The sequence below is a fragment of the Terrapene carolina genome, unplaced genomic scaffold, assembly GCF_002925995.2.
Source record: "Terrapene carolina triunguis isolate 2854851 unplaced genomic scaffold, T_m_triunguis-2.0 Scaffold17, whole genome shotgun sequence".
In the NCBI taxonomy this organism is placed as follows: Eukaryota; Metazoa; Chordata; order Testudines; family Emydidae; genus Terrapene; species Terrapene triunguis.
This window is the reverse complement of record NW_020664368.1, coordinates 14,916,903-14,938,280: the sequence shown is the minus strand read 5'-3', so window position 1 is coordinate 14,938,280 and position 21,378 is coordinate 14,916,903. Positions and strand designations below refer to the sequence as shown.

The 21,378-nt window shown below is 39.1% G+C and overlaps 1 protein-coding gene across 6 annotated transcripts in view; it reads left to right on the top strand.

Annotated features, from left to right (window-relative positions):
* Positions 1-10,785: 10,785 nt before the first annotated feature.
* The window catches only part of LOC113406374 (protocadherin-9), an 883,162-nt gene continuing 872,569 nt past the window's right edge, over positions 10,786-21,378 (top strand). For 5 of the 6 annotated variants that reach the window (XM_026651091.1, XM_026650995.1, XM_026650940.1 and 2 more), the window contains exon 1: positions 10,786-13,821. In XM_026651091.1, coding sequence (XP_026506876.1) covers positions 10,786-13,821 — 3,036 coding nt within the window. Of the gene's footprint in view, positions 13,850-21,378 lie in introns of all 6 variants that reach the window. The other variant, XM_026650899.1, reaches the window with a different exon arrangement.

Sequence of the window (21,378 nt, the reverse complement as noted above, 5' to 3'; positions counted from 1 at the left end):
TTGCAACTGAGTGTCAAACCAACTTGATATCCAATACTTTTGTGATTTGAGTAGAATATTCTCCACTGCACTAAAAAAGACCCTACATAAGGCACACAACAAAAATAACAAGAAGCAGCAATGTGAGGGTTTTCTCTTAAACATTCTTATAGTTCTCATATATGTCTACACTACAGTAAGTGCCATTGCAATCAACATAAATTTGCACCTTTTTGGCAGGCTCAGCTTAGAGGCCATGCGTGGAATAGGCATGACAACTGAACCAGCCTCACATCCCTAACGGTGGTCCCCCCACTCAGAGCTGAAAAAACATCTAGTGGAAAAATATGGGAACATTTGCACTGCTGAGCCCTGTGCTATACCTTTTGTAATTGAACAAAAGTCTTCAGTCCTCTGGCCTATGAAGCCGACTACTTTCATAAACACTACACTCATTTTAAATATGTATTTTAACAACTTTTCTATAATATCAATTTCAAAATTTCCTATTTCTGACAACATTCAGCAGTGTTTTAATGCCCCAAACATGCCTGACCACACTCTTTTCACATCCACTACACCTTCTCCCAGGAACTTATGCCACAAGAGGAACAGTCCTACCTCTTAAGGCTCCCTGTGTTGTTACAATCAGGAATAAATAATTAACCAAGTGAGTCAAACAGTAATTGTAGGCCAAATGCTGCTCTCAGTTAAACTGATGTCAATCCAGAGTAACTCCAAAGACTTCATAGGAGTTACTCTAGATTCATTCCAGGGTAACAGTGGAAAACAATTAGCTTTGTGATTATTGCTTCCCATTAGTATGATAACATCTGGAGTGGAATGGAGAGGTAAATCTGAATTTATAATGAGTGATATACTTCAAAATGAATTACAGGTAAAAAGTCCTCCCCAATATGAGCTAGAAGAGAAGCTTAGCTATATTTTGCATATTATGCTTCTCTATTTCCTCCCCTAGCTTCAAATATATCTCATTAGGAACTTTGATCCCAGTGGGTTTGCTTTTCTATTATATGAATATCCCATCTTCAGTGATAAACAGTCTAGGGAAGCTGAACACAAGGAGATACACTAAATGAGAGAACAATTTAGAGATACACATAAAATGCTAAATGAACTGTATATCTTATATAAACTTAATGTGTTCATTTCAATGGAAAAATGTCATTAGATGTACAATAAAAAAAAATAAAGGATTTCCACATAAAACTAGTGACCAAAATGACCCAGTGGGAAGTAGGCTTTGTCTCTGCAGCACCAGGCTTGGGTATGAGGCGATCAGGGTTAACATTTCAGACAGAAGGCCCTCAATCTTGTCTAAAGGCTGTTTGGGCTTTAGAAAGATAAGGGAGAAATGCAGGATGTGAAGGAGAATCCAAGTTCTGGGCCCTGTAAGTACATCTGAAAATAAAACCTCTTGGCATATGATAGCAAAAACAAACATTGCCAGAAAACATAGTGGTAATTCTGGGAAATTTTGAATTTTGCTTTCCTGTAATTTAACTCTCATTCCCAGCGTAGACCAGAGGAATCTTCTCTTACCCCAAGCTTTCAGTGGTTGGACTAGCTGCTCGGTGGCTTTAAGCTCAGTGCCTTTGCTATGAGTCAGGGAGGCCCAGTCCCACCTGTATCTAATCTATCTGTGTAGACAAGGCTTAGCAGCACCATAATTTGCTCTAGTCTGGTTCCTCTCTTTGATGTTTCTTGTGACAGCTAGAAATTTGACAAGGAAATCCATTACTGATCAGTCTGTGGTATGTTGTTGCTGTGATAATTGTGTAAGCACAACTGAGTTAGATAGGTGCTTGCTTACCTCCTAAAGCATGTTGCCCTTGGAGTAACAGATACATTGATAAGGAAGAGGGCAAAATGACGAACTTCGATTGTATTTGTGTTGAAAAAATCTATTGTTTGTTTATATGGGAGGTAGGACCGATGATTTATTAGTAGAGATTAGGGGAAGTCACGGAAATCCACCATCAATTCCGTCCCCTAAACTGGTTCCTGGCTCCAAATATTCAATAACTTCCCAGCAATAGAGAGTACCATCCCATCCTCTATATTTTTTTCCTGTGGTTTACATTATTGTTTGCTAAATACACCTCTATCTTGATAGAACGTTGTCCTTGGGAGCCAAAAAATCTTACCGCATTATAGGTGAAACCGTGTTATATCGAACTTGCTTTGATCCGCCGGAGTGCGCAGTCCCTCCCCCCCGGAGCACTGCTTTACCGCGTTATATCTGAATTTGTGTTATATCGGGTCGCGTTATATCGAGGTAGGGGTGTATATTACAACACCCTATTTACCTTGCTTGTAATCTTTGTGTAGCTTATGCCTTTCTAAAGAATTTTCTTAGTCAATCACTGGATGGGATAGTGCAAATCATGGAGCTTGGGGAAGCCAGACTCTGGAGTTAAGGCCTTTTCCGTAGATTTTGAACTCTTCCCCAGACTCTAAACCCGTGTTTCTCAAACTGGGGTCGCTGCTTGTGTAGGGAAAGCCCCTGGTGGGCCAGGCTGGTTTGTTTACCTGCCCCGTCCGCTGGTCCGGCCAATCGCAGCTCCCACTGGCCGCGGTTCGCCGCTGCAGGCTGATGGGAGCTGCTGGAAGCGGACACAATAGCCCCATGTCAAAAACCAGAATATAATAAATTTTCCTTAGACATGTTAATTTAATTTTTGGACCCTTGGTTTCATTCATAAGTTTAGGAAAGGCAGAAATCAGAAAACTAAGATGCCAACTCATGCCCTTAAACAAAAAGAAGTCATGTATCTATCTATCCTTGAAATCAAGCACCTCTATGTTGGATAGATGTAGTCCTCCAGCAGATGTATACTTTAATCAGGTTGCACCATTCCGATGACCTTTACAAATGGTGATGTGTGGGGCTGAGATAGGAATGGAGACTGAAGAACAGAAAATATTTAGCATAAAATTCAGAAGTGATATAAAGGATGGTGCAAATTTCACCTTGATAAGTGAATGTGATTGAGTGGACATTGGTCTAAATTGCATGTTATTTTAATGTGATCAGCATGAGCAAGGACAGAAAATGTGGGCTTGAAGCTGGAAAAAGTTATGCAGAAGATATAACAAGGCTCTGCCTGCTTGTCTCATTTTGATCCCAGTTTTACACCTGTGTAACTCCATCGATCAGATTTGCATTATCTTGTCAGGGGAGATTATTATTACCCAGTGAAACTTTCTTCAGATGTTATTTTGTCTAAAAGTCCTTACAGCCCCTGGTTCCTTCTGCCTTTTTCTTTTTCACACATCTGAACAATGTCCCTCAGCAAGCTATGCAAGTTATTTGCAAGTCTTGGAACATTTTCTCCTTCCACAATAACAAATTGGTTGTATTCTGCTTCTAGATTCTGATTCAAAAGCTACTTTCATCAAAATAAATGACATGAGGGTGGCAAAAAATAAAATATATTTTTTATGTGCCACATGTAATTACATCCCTTTTAAGTGGCCAAATAATTGCATTTTAAACTGTACTTGTTTATTATTCTCTTTTTGCCATTTCAAAATTGATTTCCATTGTTTTTATTAAATAGTTGCCAGAGCCCTGGGAGGGAAAAATACTCCTAAGCAAACAATTCAAGTCTGTCCATTAATCTGTACCTTTAAATAAACAGCAATAATGAATGAGAGTTCAGCACCTTGTTGCATTGTACAATGACAGTGATTAAACACTGGCACTGCAAAATGCCAGTTTTCAGCTTTTGCATTTGGAGACCAGTTAGAGCCATGAACCTGACATTTGTAATCTTTGTCAGTCAAAAAATATGGCAAATTCAGTTAAATTTAGTTCTGTCATTCAAATGGAATAAAGGTTGTCACCTGCCCCTTTTGTGATATAATTACCCAGGAATGAATTTATTTTCCTGAAGGGAGACCCATTAAAAGGGCCTGATCCTGCAAACATTAATCACCCGACGAGTCCCATTGGCTTCAATTATTCAACATTAATTGACTTTTTATTGCTGTTTATTTAAAAGTTCAGATTAATGTACAGACTTGAATTGTTTGCTTAAGTGTTTTTCCCCTCCCAGGACTCGGACAGCCATTTAGAAAAAACAATGAAAATCAATTTTGGAATGGCAAAAAGAGAATAAACAACAAGCACTGTTTATAATGCAATTATTTGGCCTCTTAAAATGGTGTAATTACATGTGGTTAAATAATACAGAAATATATTTTTTATTGAAATCTGTGGAACTATTCATGAAAGTAAGGGCTCAAAAATCAGGCCCAAGCACTGTGGAGAGGAAGACAAGTAATTTTTTAAGGAGCTTCCCACGCGAGACATGAATAAAAAAGGAATCGTAAAATCTAAACTATCATGTGGATAAAATATGAACAAAAGTAGAAGCAATATCATCTTTATGGCTATGAGGAGAAAACAACAATACAACTGTTAAGATCTCTTAAGCTATATGGTCCCTTCTGCATATGGATTTCCCTTGGTCTGCACAGAAAGTGGGGACAGCATCCTTTGTGGCATTATTTGGTGAGGTTTTGGGAAGTGGGGGTGAAGCAGGGGATTACCTTATTCTGTGGCATTGCCCTCGTCTTAGCCTCTGGATTTGCCTGTGGAATTCCAGGAGTTTGCCATATTACTCAGCAGCAGTGGAGGGAACCAGCCAGTCATGGGACGAGAAGTAGAGGCAAGTTTGAACAAAGTGGAGGCAAGAGCCCTCCAGGTAGGATCTCCTACCTCCATGGATCAGTAGGATTCATAAGGTGGGAGGTCTTGCCATTTGCCAACTCCACTGGACTCCAAATCCCCAATTAATTTTGAGGGGTCAATTAAAGGAGGAACCTCATAAGGTTTTCCTGGCAACCTCCACTAGGTCTCTGCAGGATTGGCAATCTCACTCTGAGTTACTCCCTAATTATGATTGAAATTCAATTGAATTTGGTAATTTTTAATCAGTATTTCAAAAACAAAGCCTCCAAATATTTGCTAGCATACAATATTTCATTTAAGCACATGGGGAAATCTGTACTATATTTATTTCATTTTCTGCTATGTGTTAAGAAAGCAGGCACACCATAGGTACACTAGGTTAAGCTCTGATGCACATCGTGATGGCATGCAGTAGAGGAGCTCATTCACCAAAATATGAATCAGCAATCCATAAAAAGTGTTAATGTTCTTATAGGATTGTCCTGGAGTCTCCAGGAATTAAAGATTATGTCATGTGATGAAACCTCCAGGAATCCGTCTAAACAAAATTGGCAACCATAATAGATGAAAAGGCATTATGCCTCCATAATAACAGACCAGGAGAGGCAATATGAGGTATAAAATGATCAAGTGACCATAGCCAGTTCAGTGAAGCATGATAGCATTTTATGCTCAACAGTCCAAGATTAAAATCTTTAGTTAGCTAAGCATAATGTGAGTCAGTTTCATGTATAATGTATTGTGTGAGCCTGTGTGATACAATGTAACCAATTCCATTTAGTGCAATTTGACTATAGCTAATACAGAATAATTGGAGTCAGTTTCTAGCATGCTCCAGTTTGAGTCAAATATGATATGGAAAAGAACTTGATACATAATAATATGAAGAGGAGAGACCATATAATGCAGTGGATGAATAGTTAATATGCTAGAATACAGAAGGCAGTCTAATAGGTTATAATGTGATTAGGGGCCTAAATACTCTAATACGTAGACAAAAGCCTAATACATTATGAAAAAGATAGGAGACTATTAAAGAACAGTATAAATAATAGTACATAGCTGAACAAATCATAACACCAAATACTATAGTTTTTCCAAAAATAAGTGTACTGGGAGGAATATTTATTAGAAGATAAAACATGGCTCTTCAAGCAAACATTAAAATAAGGACTTTTTAGAGCCATTCTTCACATTTAAAAGGCTGTATAACAATGTACTGGGCAATCCTAATTCCTGTGCCAGAATACCGGCTTTTATTAATTTTCTTTCTAGAAGATTAATAAAAGTAGTTATGACAGTTCTAACCCGTTTGATACCAGGAGTCACGATTTCACAATTTATTGTACTATACTAATGCAAACAGTGTAGTCTGAAGACCTACCTTTTCCAAGAGGTTAACAAAGTCAGATTAGTTAAAGAACAGCAGCATTTTACAGCAAGTACACAAACATTAACATGACAGATTGTATTTCAAGCAAACATCTTTGGCTTTTTAACATATTCAGCTTCTGAAAAGAGCAGACATGTTTTAACTTTTTTTGACTTGTGAATGTGTTACATTTAAGTCCAGTAGCCATTAGTTTAATCAAATTTGATTATTTCTCTTCCTAACCCTTCATAGGGCTAACCTTGTGTACATGTGGAGAGCTCATTTATGAGCACAAGATAATCAGTTCTGACTACAAGTTAAAGTCATCCCTAAGCAAACAGAAAACTATTCAGTTTAGCAATAAAGTTAAATAATTATTATTAGACTATGTGATGTGACTACAATGTGACTTTGAAATGACTGTAGTGTGATTAGAATAAAAATGTTATGTGTCTGTGATGTTTCTAGAAGGAGAAAAACATCTGTGATGCCATACCGCTGTGACATGACTCGTGTCAGAAAAAATGCGTGCATTATTAATGAATACATAGGCACAGTATTTCAGGAGCAGAATATGTTATGCAAAATGCTAGTAGTTCTAATTATCTTCTTTATTAATAGTTGTACTGCTTTGTACTGTAATATGATGAAGGAATTAAATACTTAATTCTTTCACAGAAAATTCTTTCTAAATGTTTTGGCAGTAAGGTTACTCTTTCTTGTCAATTCCTTGACTTTTGATGCTAGGGCTACAGCCATCCTTCCTGTATTACATAATGAATGCTTTTCTTTATTATTAGATTAAGTTCTGTTTGCTCCCATTACTTAATGTCATCAAAACCAGAATCAATTATTTGTGTGTGTGTAATACAAACTTTTTGGACACAAATATAAAACAGAGTGACAGGAAGGTTTTATCTTTACACAGCATGTGATTATTGAGACTGCAGCGTTCATGCACGCTTATATCAGGAGCATCTGCACCAGTGTGACTACCAAGGGTGTTTATATATGTGACTGTGAGGATCAGGATGTACCCCCCTACATATACAGTAAACGCCTATATTTAATTGAATGCATTGGGTTTCTGTATTTGTACATAAATACACATATATGGAAACCTAATACACCATGATAAAGATAGAAGTCTACATATAATTGGTCAAAGATATGCAACTTAAAATTGCACAGTATGTTTTCATGTTATGGTTTTAAGACCTGAAAATCTTATATTGATGCTATTCTTGTTTTTATATACATAGATTTGGTGGTCATAAACAATACCATAATTACTTATTGTGGCCATTTTAACCTGACTTGTTAAGTTCCATAGGTGTTAGATGATATGGTAGGTAAATTCAGGCTGAGAAAGGCTAGGGATTTCAAAAAATATTCAGAATAAAGGTTTATTCATGCTGCAGATGTTGAAGAAATGCATTATGATCCTATCCTTGTGACACTTTTAAAGGTAATTAATTGCAGAGTAGGTTATCATTTTATTATAGCACTGTCTTCCAGGCTGGATGGACAAAGTAAATGTGTCACTTACAGGCTAGAAGAGATTATTGTTTTTATTATTGATTAGACAATAATGAAGAATGTCTTTCCGTTCAATATTGCAGGGGATAAAAATTTCTTAGAAAATTCTCCTCTGAGCCTTCAGAAAGGAAAATGAGGAAGGTGTACAGGAGTCAATGGGAAGCGAGACTGAGCAGGAGTCAGAGAAATCTGAATTATAGATGAAGAGGCATGTATTAAATATAAAGTTGAAACAAGTTGAGGAGGGCCAGGGAGCGATATTTTATACAGCGAGAGGAGAGATGCCGGCCGGAGACAGCCCTCCAGCAACTCTGAGGGGGGAGTTTGACGCACAAGCAGCAGTACTCTGCACAGCACCGGCCTCCTGCGGTGTCGGAGCTAGGAAAGCGGGCAGAAGCGGTGCACGGTTGGGGGGCGGGGAAGTCTCCCCCTCCCCTGTTAAGAGCAGCTGCCCCCACCAAAGGAGACTGCTCCATGAGAACCAAAGGCAGCAGCTTTATCCAGGGGGGCAGACTGGGCTTCTGCTCTCAGCCAATCCACCCCCGCTACAGTTGCTGAAAAGGCTGCACCAGCTCACGCCATCCAGCACCCCTCATTCTCCCTCTCCGTCGCACTGGTGTGACTGGGGACCAGGGACTCCCCGCTCCAACGCCGCGGCTAAAACGCACGAGGCCCCTCGCGTGGCTCCCCGCAGGCTAACTTGGGGCGTGCATACGCCGCTAAAGCCAGCAGAGAATACGCCGAGCGGAGGCCCCCCGCCCCGGCACCCCGGGGCAGTTTAGCACCGTGCAGGGCAGTACGGTCGCAGGCCGCCCCTGTAATCTGGGGCCGCGCTCCCCTCCCCCGCATTGCAATCCAGGAGCACACAGCCACGTCCCGCCGGGAGCCGGGCGCATGCACGGACTCCCCTGCCCACGTCTGGAAGGCAGCGGCGGCAGAAGCCTCCTCCCGCCCGACCGGCAGCGGCTCCGAGGGCTGAATCCAAAAGGTCCCGGCTCCCGCGCCATCCCCCCCGCGTCTCTCGCGCTCCAGTCAGCCGCCGCTGCCCGCAAACCTATTAACCATTCCGCGCGGCGGCTGCAAGCTCCGCTCACCCTCCTCCTCTTCAGCTCCGCCTCCCCGCGGCCCCGGCTGCCCGACCGACGCGCCTGGCGGCCAATGCCAGGGCAGCACCGCTCCAGCCTCCACCCCTGCCGCTGCAGGCCAATCGGGTGCCACAGGAGGGGGGGCTTAGCAATGCTCACACCCTCCCTCTGGGCTTATTGAGAGTTATATCAAGAAATTTCAGTTCACAGAGAGAGAGAGAGAAGGAGAGAAAGAAAGAGACACTAGGAGGGAGAAGGGCAGGGGAAGCGCTGTAGCTTCCTTCCATCACTAAAGCAATAACCTATTAGGATTTTCTTTGGCACCTATCACCCCAGAGATGCAAAGAAGGAGAGAGAAGCATCAACCAGCCCAACTCTGACATTTCTAATAAGAACTTACAGACTTAACATGCCTGCCTCTCTACACTGAGGAGACAGGAATGGAAAATGTGTGCAGTGTAGAGTGGAAAATACCCCTGATCTAAAGAAGTGCACTGGGTTTTGTGCTTGCTGGTTGGTTGTGGTGGTGTATGAACGTTAAGCACCAGAAGGATCGTCGCCGGATAGAAATGAAACGTGGAGAGGATGACTAACGACAGAACTGTGAATTTGTTCTCTGGAGTTGCTAATTTCCTACCCCGAAGCAACACATTTCGCAAAGAGCAAACGTTTGGCTGCTGCTGATTTCTCCAAAACTGGTGGTTTAGCAGATGCTTTGTGCTGTATGTGTTGGATCAGATCCTTGCTCAGCCGCAGCAGATCGGCAAAGGTACACAACCAGTGTAAGTGCAAAGTTACACATGCACCGTGCCTCTGATTTTTTTTTTAAATACTAAATATATTTATCTAGGTAGAGAATCTGTGTTTCTGATTCAGGTGCTGTTCGTGGCAAAGGCTCACCTACTCGGCTGTCTCTGCATCCCTACCTGCATCACTCTGCTGGAAGTGATCACAGGCATCAGCTACCGTGCAGCTTTAATGCAGATAAGATGTAGTGCTTAGGCGCTGACCAGTTCCACTAAAGTATGTAGATGCCTGGAGCCTTGCACCATTTAATTTGCGGTTAATAGAGCATTTCGGCAGAAGTCCTTTTTTTTTTACCTGCATTATCAGTCTGCAGTATTTATGTGTGGCAGCCGCTAATAACATCCTGAGGGGAGATCAGTGTCAGTGGTAAAAGACTGCACCTTTTCCCCTCCTCCTGTGATCAGAACATATTTTTCCTGCATGTTCTTTGCAAACATTTAGGTTGCTTCTAAGTTGCATTTTGAATCCCCAATCCCTCTGATTTAGAATGTTTTAAAAATCAAATAAAGTTTAACGTTATTAAACATAAGATGAAGTAGCCAACATCTGGAGACGAGACACCGAGCTTACTGTGTAAGAAACTGTGAGTCCTGTTATTGTCTTTTTAGTTAATAGGGATGTGAAGTAGCCAGTGACGACTGCTGCTGCTGCAGCATGTCCGGGTGCTTATCTCCCTGTACGATAGCAATAGTGGGGGATGCAAGGCACCAGGAGGAAAGAAAAATCTGGTTAGCAAAAAAAAAAAAGCACGGAAGGAAACAACAAATTACGTTTGGCAGCTGACATTGCAGTTAGCACATAATCCTAGAGAAGTACGGCAAGGTTTTTCACTGGCACCAAAGGACTGGGGTGGAGGTGGGAAAGCACATTACTGATTATTTCACCAAGTGCTAACAAACGATTTGGAAAGTGCGTGTCGAAACTGTAGCTGCCTTTAGTACGGCAAGTAGTTAATTCCATTCTCGGTATGTGCAACTAACGGGATATTGGTGCATTCGTCCGGGATTGCTTGTAAAAGGGAGAAGCAGGGATATGTACAGCGTGCAAGTGTGCATTGCAAAAATGAGTAGTAGTTCTTGGTGGTTGTGGATTTGTTTTTTTTTTTTTTTGTGAAACAATAATGCTCGTCTGTGTGATTGTGTTGACAGTTGCTGTCTCCAAATAAGAAATGAGATGTAATGCATCCTGCAGTCCATGCACGCCTCCTCTTGCAAATCGTGCACCATTCCTCCGTGGAAACCTTTAAATCCTAAAATCCAGAAAAAGAGAATAAACACATTATCATGGACCTGAGGGATTTTTACCTGTTGGCTGCTCTGATTGCCTGTTTAAGGCTGGATTCAGCTATAGCTCAAGAACTTATTTACACTATTAGAGAGGAGCTGCCTGAAAATGTACCCATAGGAAACATACCAAAGGATCTGAACATTTCTCACATCAATGCTGCCACAGGGACCAGCACCAGCCTTGTCTACAGACTGGTTTCTAAAGCAGGGGATGCCCCTTTGGTCAAAGTGTCCAGCACCACCGGGGAAATCTTCACCACCTCTAATAGAATAGACAGAGAAAAACTCTGTGCTGGAGCCTCCTATGCTGAAGAAAATGAGTGTTTTTTTGAACTTGAAGTGGTGATTCTCCCCAATGACTTTTTTAGGCTGATCAAAATAAAAATCATTGTAAAAGATACCAATGACAACGCACCTATGTTTCCATCCCCTGTCATCAATATTTCCATACCTGAAAACACGTTGATCAACAGCCGCTTTCCAATTCCATCAGCAACTGATCCGGACACTGGTTTCAACGGTGTACAGCACTATGAACTGTTAAATGGGCAGAGTGTCTTTGGATTGGATATTGTTGAAACTCCGGAAGGAGAGAAATGGCCTCAACTGATCGTACAGCAAAACTTGGATAGAGAGCAGAAGGACACCTATGTGATGAAAATCAAAGTAGAGGATGGAGGAACCCCTCAGAAATCCAGCACAGCCATACTGCAAGTCACAGTAAGTGATGTCAATGATAACAGGCCAGTTTTCAAAGAGAGTCAGGTGGAGGTTCACATACCAGAGAATGCCCCAGTAGGCACCTCTGTAATTCAGCTTCATGCTACAGATGCAGATGTAGGAAGCAATGCAGAAATCAGATATATTTTTGGTGCCCAAGTTGCCCCTGCAACCAAAAGGCTCTTTGCTTTAAATAACACAACAGGGCTGATTACAGTGCAGAGGTCCTTAGATCGAGAAGAGACTGCTATTCACAAAGTGACAGTGCTGGCCAGTGACGGTAGCTCTACTCCTGCTCGGGCAACTGTTACCATCAATGTCACTGATGTAAATGATAACCCTCCTAACATAGACCTCAGGTACATTATAAGTCCCATCAATGGCACAGTATACTTATCTGAGAAAGATCCTGTCAATACAAAGATTGCCCTAATTACAGTTTCAGATAAGGACACTGATGTGAATGGCAAAGTGATCTGTTTCATTGAGAGAGAGGTCCCATTTCACTTGAAGGCAGTTTACGACAACCAGTATTTGTTAGAGACCTCTTCCTTGTTGGACTATGAGGGCACCAAAGAATTCAGCTTTAAAATTGTTGCCTCTGATTCTGGCAAGCCCAGTTTGAACCAGACTGCCCTGGTAAGAGTTAAACTGGAGGATGAAAATGACAACCCTCCAATTTTCAGCCAGCCTGTAATTGAGCTGTCAGTTTCTGAAAACAACCGTCGTGGTCTATACTTAACAACTATTAGTGCCACAGACGAAGACAGTGGGAAAAATGCAGACATTGTTTATCAGCTTGGCCCTAATGCCTCCTTTTTCGATCTGGATCGAAAGACGGGAGTTTTGACAGCCTCCAGAGTTTTTGACAGAGAAGAGCAAGAACGTTTCATTTTCACTGTAACAGCAAGGGACAACGGCACCCCTCCTCTGCAGAGTCAAGCGGCTGTAATTGTTACTGTGCTGGATGAAAATGACAACAGTCCCAAATTTACTCATAATCACTTTCAGTTTTTTGTATCTGAGAACTTACCAAAGTATAGCACTGTGGGAGTGATCACAGTGACCGATGCAGATGCAGGGGAAAATAAAGCAGTGACCCTTTCCATCCTGAATGATAATGAGAACTTTGTGCTGGATCCTTACTCTGGAGTTATAAAGTCCAATGTTTCTTTTGATCGAGAACAGCAGAGCTCGTACACCTTTGATGTCAAGGCCATTGATGGAGGACAACCTCCTCGCTCTTCTACAGCGAAAGTAACAATAAATGTCATGGACGTTAATGATAACAGCCCAGTTGTCATCTACCCACCTTCTAATACTTCTTTTAAGTTGGTGCCACTCTCAGCAATCCCAGGCTCTGTAGTAGCAGAAGTATTTGCTGTGGATATAGACACTGGAATGAATGCTGAACTTAAATATACAATTGTAAGTGGAAATAACAAAGGTTTATTTCGTATTGATCCAGTGACAGGTAATATTACTCTGGAAGAAAAACCAGCTCTTACTGACGTGGGGCTGCATCGTTTAGTGGTCAACATAAGTGACTTGGGTTATCCTAAATCCTTGCATACTCTTGTGCTTGTATTTTTGTATGTAAATGACACTGCTGGAAATGCCTCTTATATTTATGACTTGATACGTAGGACTATGGAAACACCCTTGGACCGGAACATAGGGGACAGTAGCCAACCCTATCAAAATGAGGACTATCTTACTATCATGATTGCTATAGTGGCAGGTGCTATGGTTGTGATAGTGGTGATATTTGTCACAGTTCTGGTTCGCTGTCGACATGCATCTAGGTTCAAAGCGGCACAAAGGAGCAAGCAAGGTGCTGAATGGATGTCTCCCAATCAGGAGAACAAACAGAACAAGAAAAAGAAAAGGAAGAAAAGGAAGTCTCCTAAAAGTTCTCTTTTGAACTTTGTTACCATTGAGGAGTCGAAACCTGATGATGCTGTTCATGAACCTATCAACGGGACAATAAGCCTTCCAGCTGAGCTGGAGGAGCAAAGTATAGGAAGATTTGACTGGGGCACAGCACCACCAACAACCTTTAAGCCTAACAGTCCTGATCTTGCTAAGCATTACAAATCTGCCTCTCCACAGTCTGCTTTTCATCTTAAACCTGACACTCCAGTATCAGTGAAAAAGCATCATGTGATTCAGGAACTTCCGCTGGACAACACCTTTGTTGGTGGTTGTGACACCCTTTCCAAACGCTCTTCCACTAGTTCAGATCACTTCAGTGCCTCAGAGTGCAGTTCCCAAGGAGGCTTCAAGACAAAGGGCCCCTTACACACCAGACAGGTAAATGAGCACTTTTACTGGTCTATAAGTACTGCATACAAGTGCCCAATCAACCAGTATTAAAGTGCCAGTATGTCTTTTGTTTAGGTCTACTTTTAGCTTGGTTATAATATGGAGAGAAAAAAAAACGACCACTTTACCATCTGTCTGGGGACTTGTAAAATGTCTCTGATATTTCACAGTTTTAAGAGTCACTGATTATTAAAAAGAACTACATGTGCACATATACACACGCATGCAAACACACACACACACACACTCACATATCTGTGTGTGCATAAACAACAGATCAGAAATGGAAATAAATTGTTAAAAGCCAAATTGTTTTCCCAAGAGTGTCCCAGTGTAAAGGTTACTGAAGAAGAAAAACTGTGTTTTCTAATATGCCAAATTCCACTCAAAGAGAAAATTTGACTGTTTCAGGATTAATGTGTTACTTTGGGGATATGTAAATTCACTTTTAAATTTCAAGTGAGGATGGTTTGAGTGTCTTTTATATTTCAAACTAGTTTGGAATATTGTTAAGTTACTGTTGTTAAAGGGGTTCTTATTTTTTCACTTACAAAGATAGCAGACTTTCCAAGGAACTTCAGCTGTGAAGCATATGGTTTGTTGCTAGGATATAACTAAGCCATAAGGAAGTCTTCCTTTGTTTTGATTTTTAATTATTTTGTTGTTATAAAGTAGGGGGTCTAATAGAAAGTTTTTTGCATATTTTCAAAAATGGCCAAAGTATACTTTCAAAAGGAATGCATTTGCTCTAAATACAACTTAATTATGCAGAAAAAATCAGCCCATTGTACATATTTTCTCATCTTAGTTATGCATAAGTGATCTGTCACAACTCATTTTAAACTGTGAAATATGCCATATGAAGAGGGATTAGGAGGCTGATAAACTCATATTTCAACCAAATCCAGCATTAGTTTTTCTTAGGTCTAATAATTCCTTGCTAATAAAGATTTAAATGCAGTGCTGTCTAATTTATTTCATTGATGCTTGTCTTTTGCCACTAACTTAGAATGTCAATATAGCCTGTAGATGGCACTAAGGTACTGTGTCGCTTGTGCTGGCCAGGTGCCAATCCTGCAGTAGATAGGAAATGGGGGAGGGAGGATCAAAGTAGTACTACAGCCAAAGAAACCTTTTGTTTAATCATAGTTGCACTGGAGCAACCAGTAGTTAAATTTACGGGTTTGCAAAGCAGCTTCTTAGTGCTTAGCTTTCACTGCACCAACTTTCTAAGGTTTAGCAATCAACTTCATATTACTGTAGGCATTGCAATCTTCAATATATGGTGATTTGTCTGAATTTATTAGTGGTCCACAAAGTACAAATCTTAGAGCAGCAGGCAAGGAACATTTAAATTTGTCTTTGCAAAAAAGATTTTGTCAGTAGCAAGTTTAGGACCAAGTAATTCCCTTGCTGTTGCATTAGCCTTATCTAAGATGAATGTGATGTTTCCCAAACCATGTCTTGACTTTTGGGTGTCTGTAAGGTGTCATACTAACAAGACACCTTGTTTAAAACAGGCACTTACAAGGCATCTGCAGTCTAGGTAACTACTCCAAAAACCCTCAATAGACTTGAAATGAGACACCGAAGAAACACTTAGAAAACTCTCCACACAAAAATCTGTCTTTCACAGGGACTTTAAAGCACTGTAAACTCTCAGAATGTTTTATGCACTACAGTAGCACTCCTGTCAGCATATTTTTTTAAAAAAATGCTGATTTAAAAACCTCCAGTGCAGAGCAGCTCTGGGTAATCTGTGGTTGTTCAGATGAGAGAATACACTCTTCCCCCATTTTAGTTACAAAATTTAAAAACCTCCTTCTTTGGTGTTCAGAGGTGCTGTTAATTTAACTTAAATTAACTCCCCATGTTCTGTTAAAAGAATCGCTCTTAATCCCCTTCAGCCTCCCAAAGGAGTGAAAGGAAGTTAAGCTCACTAAAATGATTTACCTGATAGAATATGTCAGCACTGAACAGTGATGCTGAATGTGGGCAGAAAACCTACAGGCAACATTTTCACCTTTTTTGTTCTTTACATTAAACAAATGTTGCTTGAGTTTTAGTAATAATACCAGTCAGTATACTCACATTCTTGTATTATGGACCTGATTCAAATCCTGTTGTAGGCAATGGAAAGATTCTCATTGACTTCCATGGATTTTGAATCAGTCTATAGAAGAGGTATAATGTTACATGGGACTGAAAATGCAACTATATTTTATTGTTCTTTTTATAGAAACAATTATTATAATTGAGCTTTTCCATTCATAAGCCTGATTTTTTAAAATAGATTTTCCAGTTGATCAGTGTTACAGGAACTAAGGTTTTTGACCTTATAACACTTTCTGATGGTTGAGTTCAGCCAACAGTGGCAGCATGAGTTAGCAGTCTGGTATTTCTCTATCTATGATCTCTAGAGTTAGGATGTATCTTTGCTACTGTTCCCTGTGATGATGCAGAAATTAAATATAGTTTCATAGGTATGGGTTGTTGGGGTTTTTTAAAGCCTTGTTGATATAGAGTATGTCCTTAAAGTAGAATATAACATTTTAAATAAAATCTTTCTTATAGAATGTTAGATGAAAATAATGTAAGATCTGAAATGCATTTTTTAAAGTCCTTTGTGAAAAAAGTGTTTAATTCTGTGCCATTGTACTGTTTTCTTGCATTTAGAATTGAGGATTTCTGTATTTTATGCTAAAAAGCTATAGCAAAGCGGTCACCTGCATCTTTTGTAGAAAGTATTTCTTTCTGTAATTTGGAAAGGGTCCATAAAATGTTGCAGAGAATGTTGGAATAAAAAAGGGAGAAGGTTAGGGGAATACTTACCTGAGAAAAGTTATCATGATATATTTTCCATTAAAAATGTTATTTGAGATTATTATCCATGATGAAAACACATATACATAGCATTAGGTACTGCTGATAAACTAAAATCCATGTATTCAGGCAAAACTCCCATTGACTTTAAGTCATCTGCTAGGACTGGGTCCCATGATAAAATCTTTCATTTTCAGAATACTTTGTTGGGCTTTAGCTATGTTATTGCCATTAAATCCAATGGGAATTGCTTGGCTAAACTTCTGTACACCACTTTGAATTATGCTGGTTGGTGTTTCAAAAAGTGCCCAGTATAAAAACCAAAGCCCTCCCCAAGTGCCTATGATGCAGAACACCTGGTAGCTTCTCTGAGCAGAGCACTTTTGAATACTTGAACTTGGGAGTGTCTTTTCAGAGCTAATTAACATAATTAGGAGTGCGAAAAGAATGTTACCAACTGTCAGCTCTTGTTGCTTAGATTTTGTAGTCACTAATATGACCCATGAATAATACTGAAATCTATGCAGGGTGTTCCATCAGTGTTCATTTCAGTATTCAACTGAACAAAAACATTATACAAAATATTGAGCCAATGCATCAAACAACTAAGTACAAAATATAGCAGAAGACAGCATGTTGCATTCTTGTGTGTGAAAGGTTTTCTTTTAGAAAAACCCTACTCAGTGCCATAATTTTAGCAATAGGATAAATAGTGAAATGATAGACAATGAAAGTCAAATCACCACGCTTTATTCCAATTTTACACTAATGTAACTCTGTTCAAACAAATTTGGAAGGAGTTACACCACTGTAAAACTGCAGTAAGATAGGGCTAAAAACCTTACATTAATGTCACCGTGAAAGTTATGAGCAAAGACTTCAATTCATGAAAGCATTCCTATTCAGAATAGCACTTAAGTGTGTGTTTAACTTAAAGTGCATACATGTATCCCATTGAAGTCAATGGATGTAAGCACAGGATCAGAGGTAGTCATCTGCTTAAATGTTGTCCTAAATGGACTACAGTACATGCTTAAGTACTTTTCTGTATCTGGGCCAAAATTAAACCCTTTCGGAAATATGTACAATTCCACTGAATTCAATCAAGGTAAACAAGCACTGACTTTGGCCCTACATTTTCAAGCACTCAAAAGACAGAAAATACAAAAATGTAAGGTTCTAATAGTAACCTTAACTTACACATTACTCATATTGCATATTAAAGTATATATTTAACTGCATAACAGTAATGCAACATATTCTGTGGGGCCAATTCTTTGCTCCTTATTCAGTCAAAGGGAGTTTTGCCTGAGTAAGGAGTGAATATGAAGAATGAAGGCTCAGTATTATGAGTGAAGATCACTTAAGCTTGTTCTGTCAAATGTAATTTTTGGCATTTTTTTTACTTTGATGTGTTTAAAATTTTAACTTGAAGCTTTTGTATTTAGTTTCTCTATTTTTTAAGGAAAAAAAGATTAAAACATTAATGCATCTAATGTGTTCTTCCACAGTTGCAAAGTTGAAAGTGTGTGCAACTGTGGTAATCCACAGTGAAATAGCAGTACAGAATTTTTCATACCTTATAAAGATTACCATTACGTATTCATAGCATTCCATAGTCCTGTAAATAGTATTGTTCTTAGTGGCAATTTTTTACTGCAGATGCGCAAAGTTGCATTTTCTATCAACTATAATTTCATTGTTTCAATTATTTATGCTTATGGTTATTTTATTTTTACATGTTAGCCTGGACATTAGTCCATGGTGAGGACTAGCCACTGAGAGAACTTCAACATATAAAATTCAGCTGTTTTTGAGTTATGTATGTCTTAAAAAATCTGGAAATGCTGAAAAAGTACAGTATGTTTTTCCACCTTTGCATAGCTCAAAAATAGGATAACAGATTTTGCTCAAATGGCTAAAGAAATTTATCTTTGAGCTGAGACTAAGCATGGAAAATTTCAGCTGAAAAGGAGAGTTTTTCAGCAAGTTAAGAGCATGTGAAAACTCATGGTTATAATGGAAATCTGAACATAACCCTAAGCTATAATACTGTTTTCAATTGTAGCACTGTAAATGCTAAGCTATAATAAGGAACATTTTGTGTATACAGCTACGTACGTTAAAAGCCTAGCAAGCTTCCTTTCTTTTTAAATCGGTTCTCCATGCAGAGAGTTTTTGTCTGAATCACTGCAGTCTGTTCTCACCTGGATGTGCAATGCCTAACTTTCATAAATGCTAATAAGAATCACATCACACACAGTAGAGAGAATAGGATCCTAAGAGTTTAATGCTACTGGAGTTTTGTGATACTGTTCTTTTGTGTTTAGGGACAAGAAGGGATCTTTCTAGTTACTATTTCAGATTTTCATTTCCAAAGAATCTATTCTTCTAGCAAAACCATATCAGCCACACTTTATTGACAGCAATTTTATTGTAGCTAAAGGCTTTACAGTAAGCTGTTTATTGCTGTTCCCTAACTCAGTTGACAGCAATTGGGGAATTAATTTTCTTGCCCCTGGTGTGCTTTCTTGGATATAAACAACAGATGTTAAAGATATGAAAACAGTGACCCATTTACATTTGACAACTCTTTAAGTACACAGTTTACCTGTGTGGATTACGCAGAAGTTCATATTGGGGCAGAAAACAAACACATACAAAATTTAATGTGAGGGAATGCTAAATAATAAGTAAAATTGCTCCATCGATCCTATACTATATATTTTCACAATAGAGTTGTTTATCCATATATCAAGCATGTAATACACTGACATGTATTTCATATATACGTATATACGTACACACACGCACATATAACAGTATATCTAGCCAAACACATACACACACTCACATACACACATATATATACAGCTCTCATTTACGAAATTGCCTCCTCAGTGCAGTCTCATTGTGCCTGCTTACTGTGGGCCTCATCTGACCCATCTGGTATTCAACATACTGAATATAATGTACCAGTCAGAAAGCAGTAAATTCTGAAAAATCTAGCAATAGCCACAGATAATATTTGGATTTACTTAGCAACTTCCATCTAAATAGATCCTAAAATCCTTTAAAACTTTTATTTATGCATTCACCTCTGAAGTGCAGCTCTCTCTGGTACTTCCTTTAGTGCAGGTGTTGATTCAATACAAACACAGAGGGAAAAAGTGAAAGTAAACCATCAACATTCCCTGCTGCAGCCTTTGTTTTTCCTTTTAATTCACAGCCTGTGGTGGAACATCTTGAGGATGATCTATAAAATCATATATGCCAGATATATCACTGTAGACAAGTTTTCTCTGATTTACATCCCACTCAATCCCATTAACAAGAAGGGTATTATCCAGGGTGTAAATCATGGAGGAATTTACCCCATATCTATAGTCATTGGCGTATTTCTGTTAGAAATCAACATGAAGACATAATGGGCCAATATTTTTCTCTAGCCAGGATTCCAATCAGCAAGAAACTTAAGATTTGTCTCAATTAAAGCATATGACTAGTCCTAACAGGGCTTAAGCTTGCTTAAGATTTAGCATCTTACAGAAATGTGACCTTAAAGGCTTGTCTACACACAAAAGTTGTACCGTGTTAACTATACCATTATAGTTTGAGTGGTATAACCCTCTTAGTGTGGATGCAGTTATATCATTATAATTATGCATTAAACCAGTATAATTTCTGTATGGGAAGGGGAATAAGATAAATTGGGATAAGGCACCTTTATAGAGATATAACTGTGTCCTGTACCACTATAACTATTTTGGTAAAAAAACAAAAAACAAAAAACAAAAACCATACCTCTAACTAAAATAGATTACTGGTACAAACTGTGTGCAGACTAGGCTCACACTGCATGGATGTAAGTCAGATAAACATAAGGCCCATTATCTCTTTATGTCTACTTCATATTGTGCCCATTAAAAAAATGCACAGGGTGTAAATCATGGAAGAATTTGGCCCATTTTGTCAATTATCTCCACATTTTTAAAGCAGCCTCAGTCTAACCTCTGGTTTTGGGAGCACAATGAATTGTGAGTGAAAATACATTCAGTTGTTTGATTATCTGATTTGTAGGCATATTCAGGTAATTAGGTGTCTAAATGCTAGCAGGTTCACCTACAAAGATCGTGCCTATAATTTCCCCTTTCATTTTCTATTTCAACAGTTAGCAAGGTTAGCAAGAATGAAAAGTTATTATAAAACCTCTGTGTATCTTTGTAGTGTTTCTGCTATCATACCACATGAAAAGTGAAACTTGAATTGTTCACCCTTTGTCAGGAGATTATCTAGCATTATTTCAAGTTGTCATGCAGTTGCTGTAGTTTACTGTGAAGTCTCTTTGTAGTCATGTTATATTTTGCAAAATACCACACTATATTTTGCATTAGTAAAATCTCTATGTCACTATTGTAGTATTGTTTTAATTTAGAATATGCATGCTCTGCCTACAGGAAGAACGCAATGAGCTCTCATTTACAGACACTGTTAATAGTAAGAATTAAAAATTTGAGGCCAAAGCTTCAGCTGGGGTAAATCAGCATAACACTACAGAAGTAGATGAAACTCTGCTGATTTACCCGAGCTGAAGATCTTGTCTGGTATTTTTGTTTTTACAAAAAACTAGGGTGTGGGGGAGTAGGTGATGTCGATATAAAATATCCAAAATACAAAATAACTCTGAGTAAAATAAATGTGGGCTTGACTGAACTCCAGATT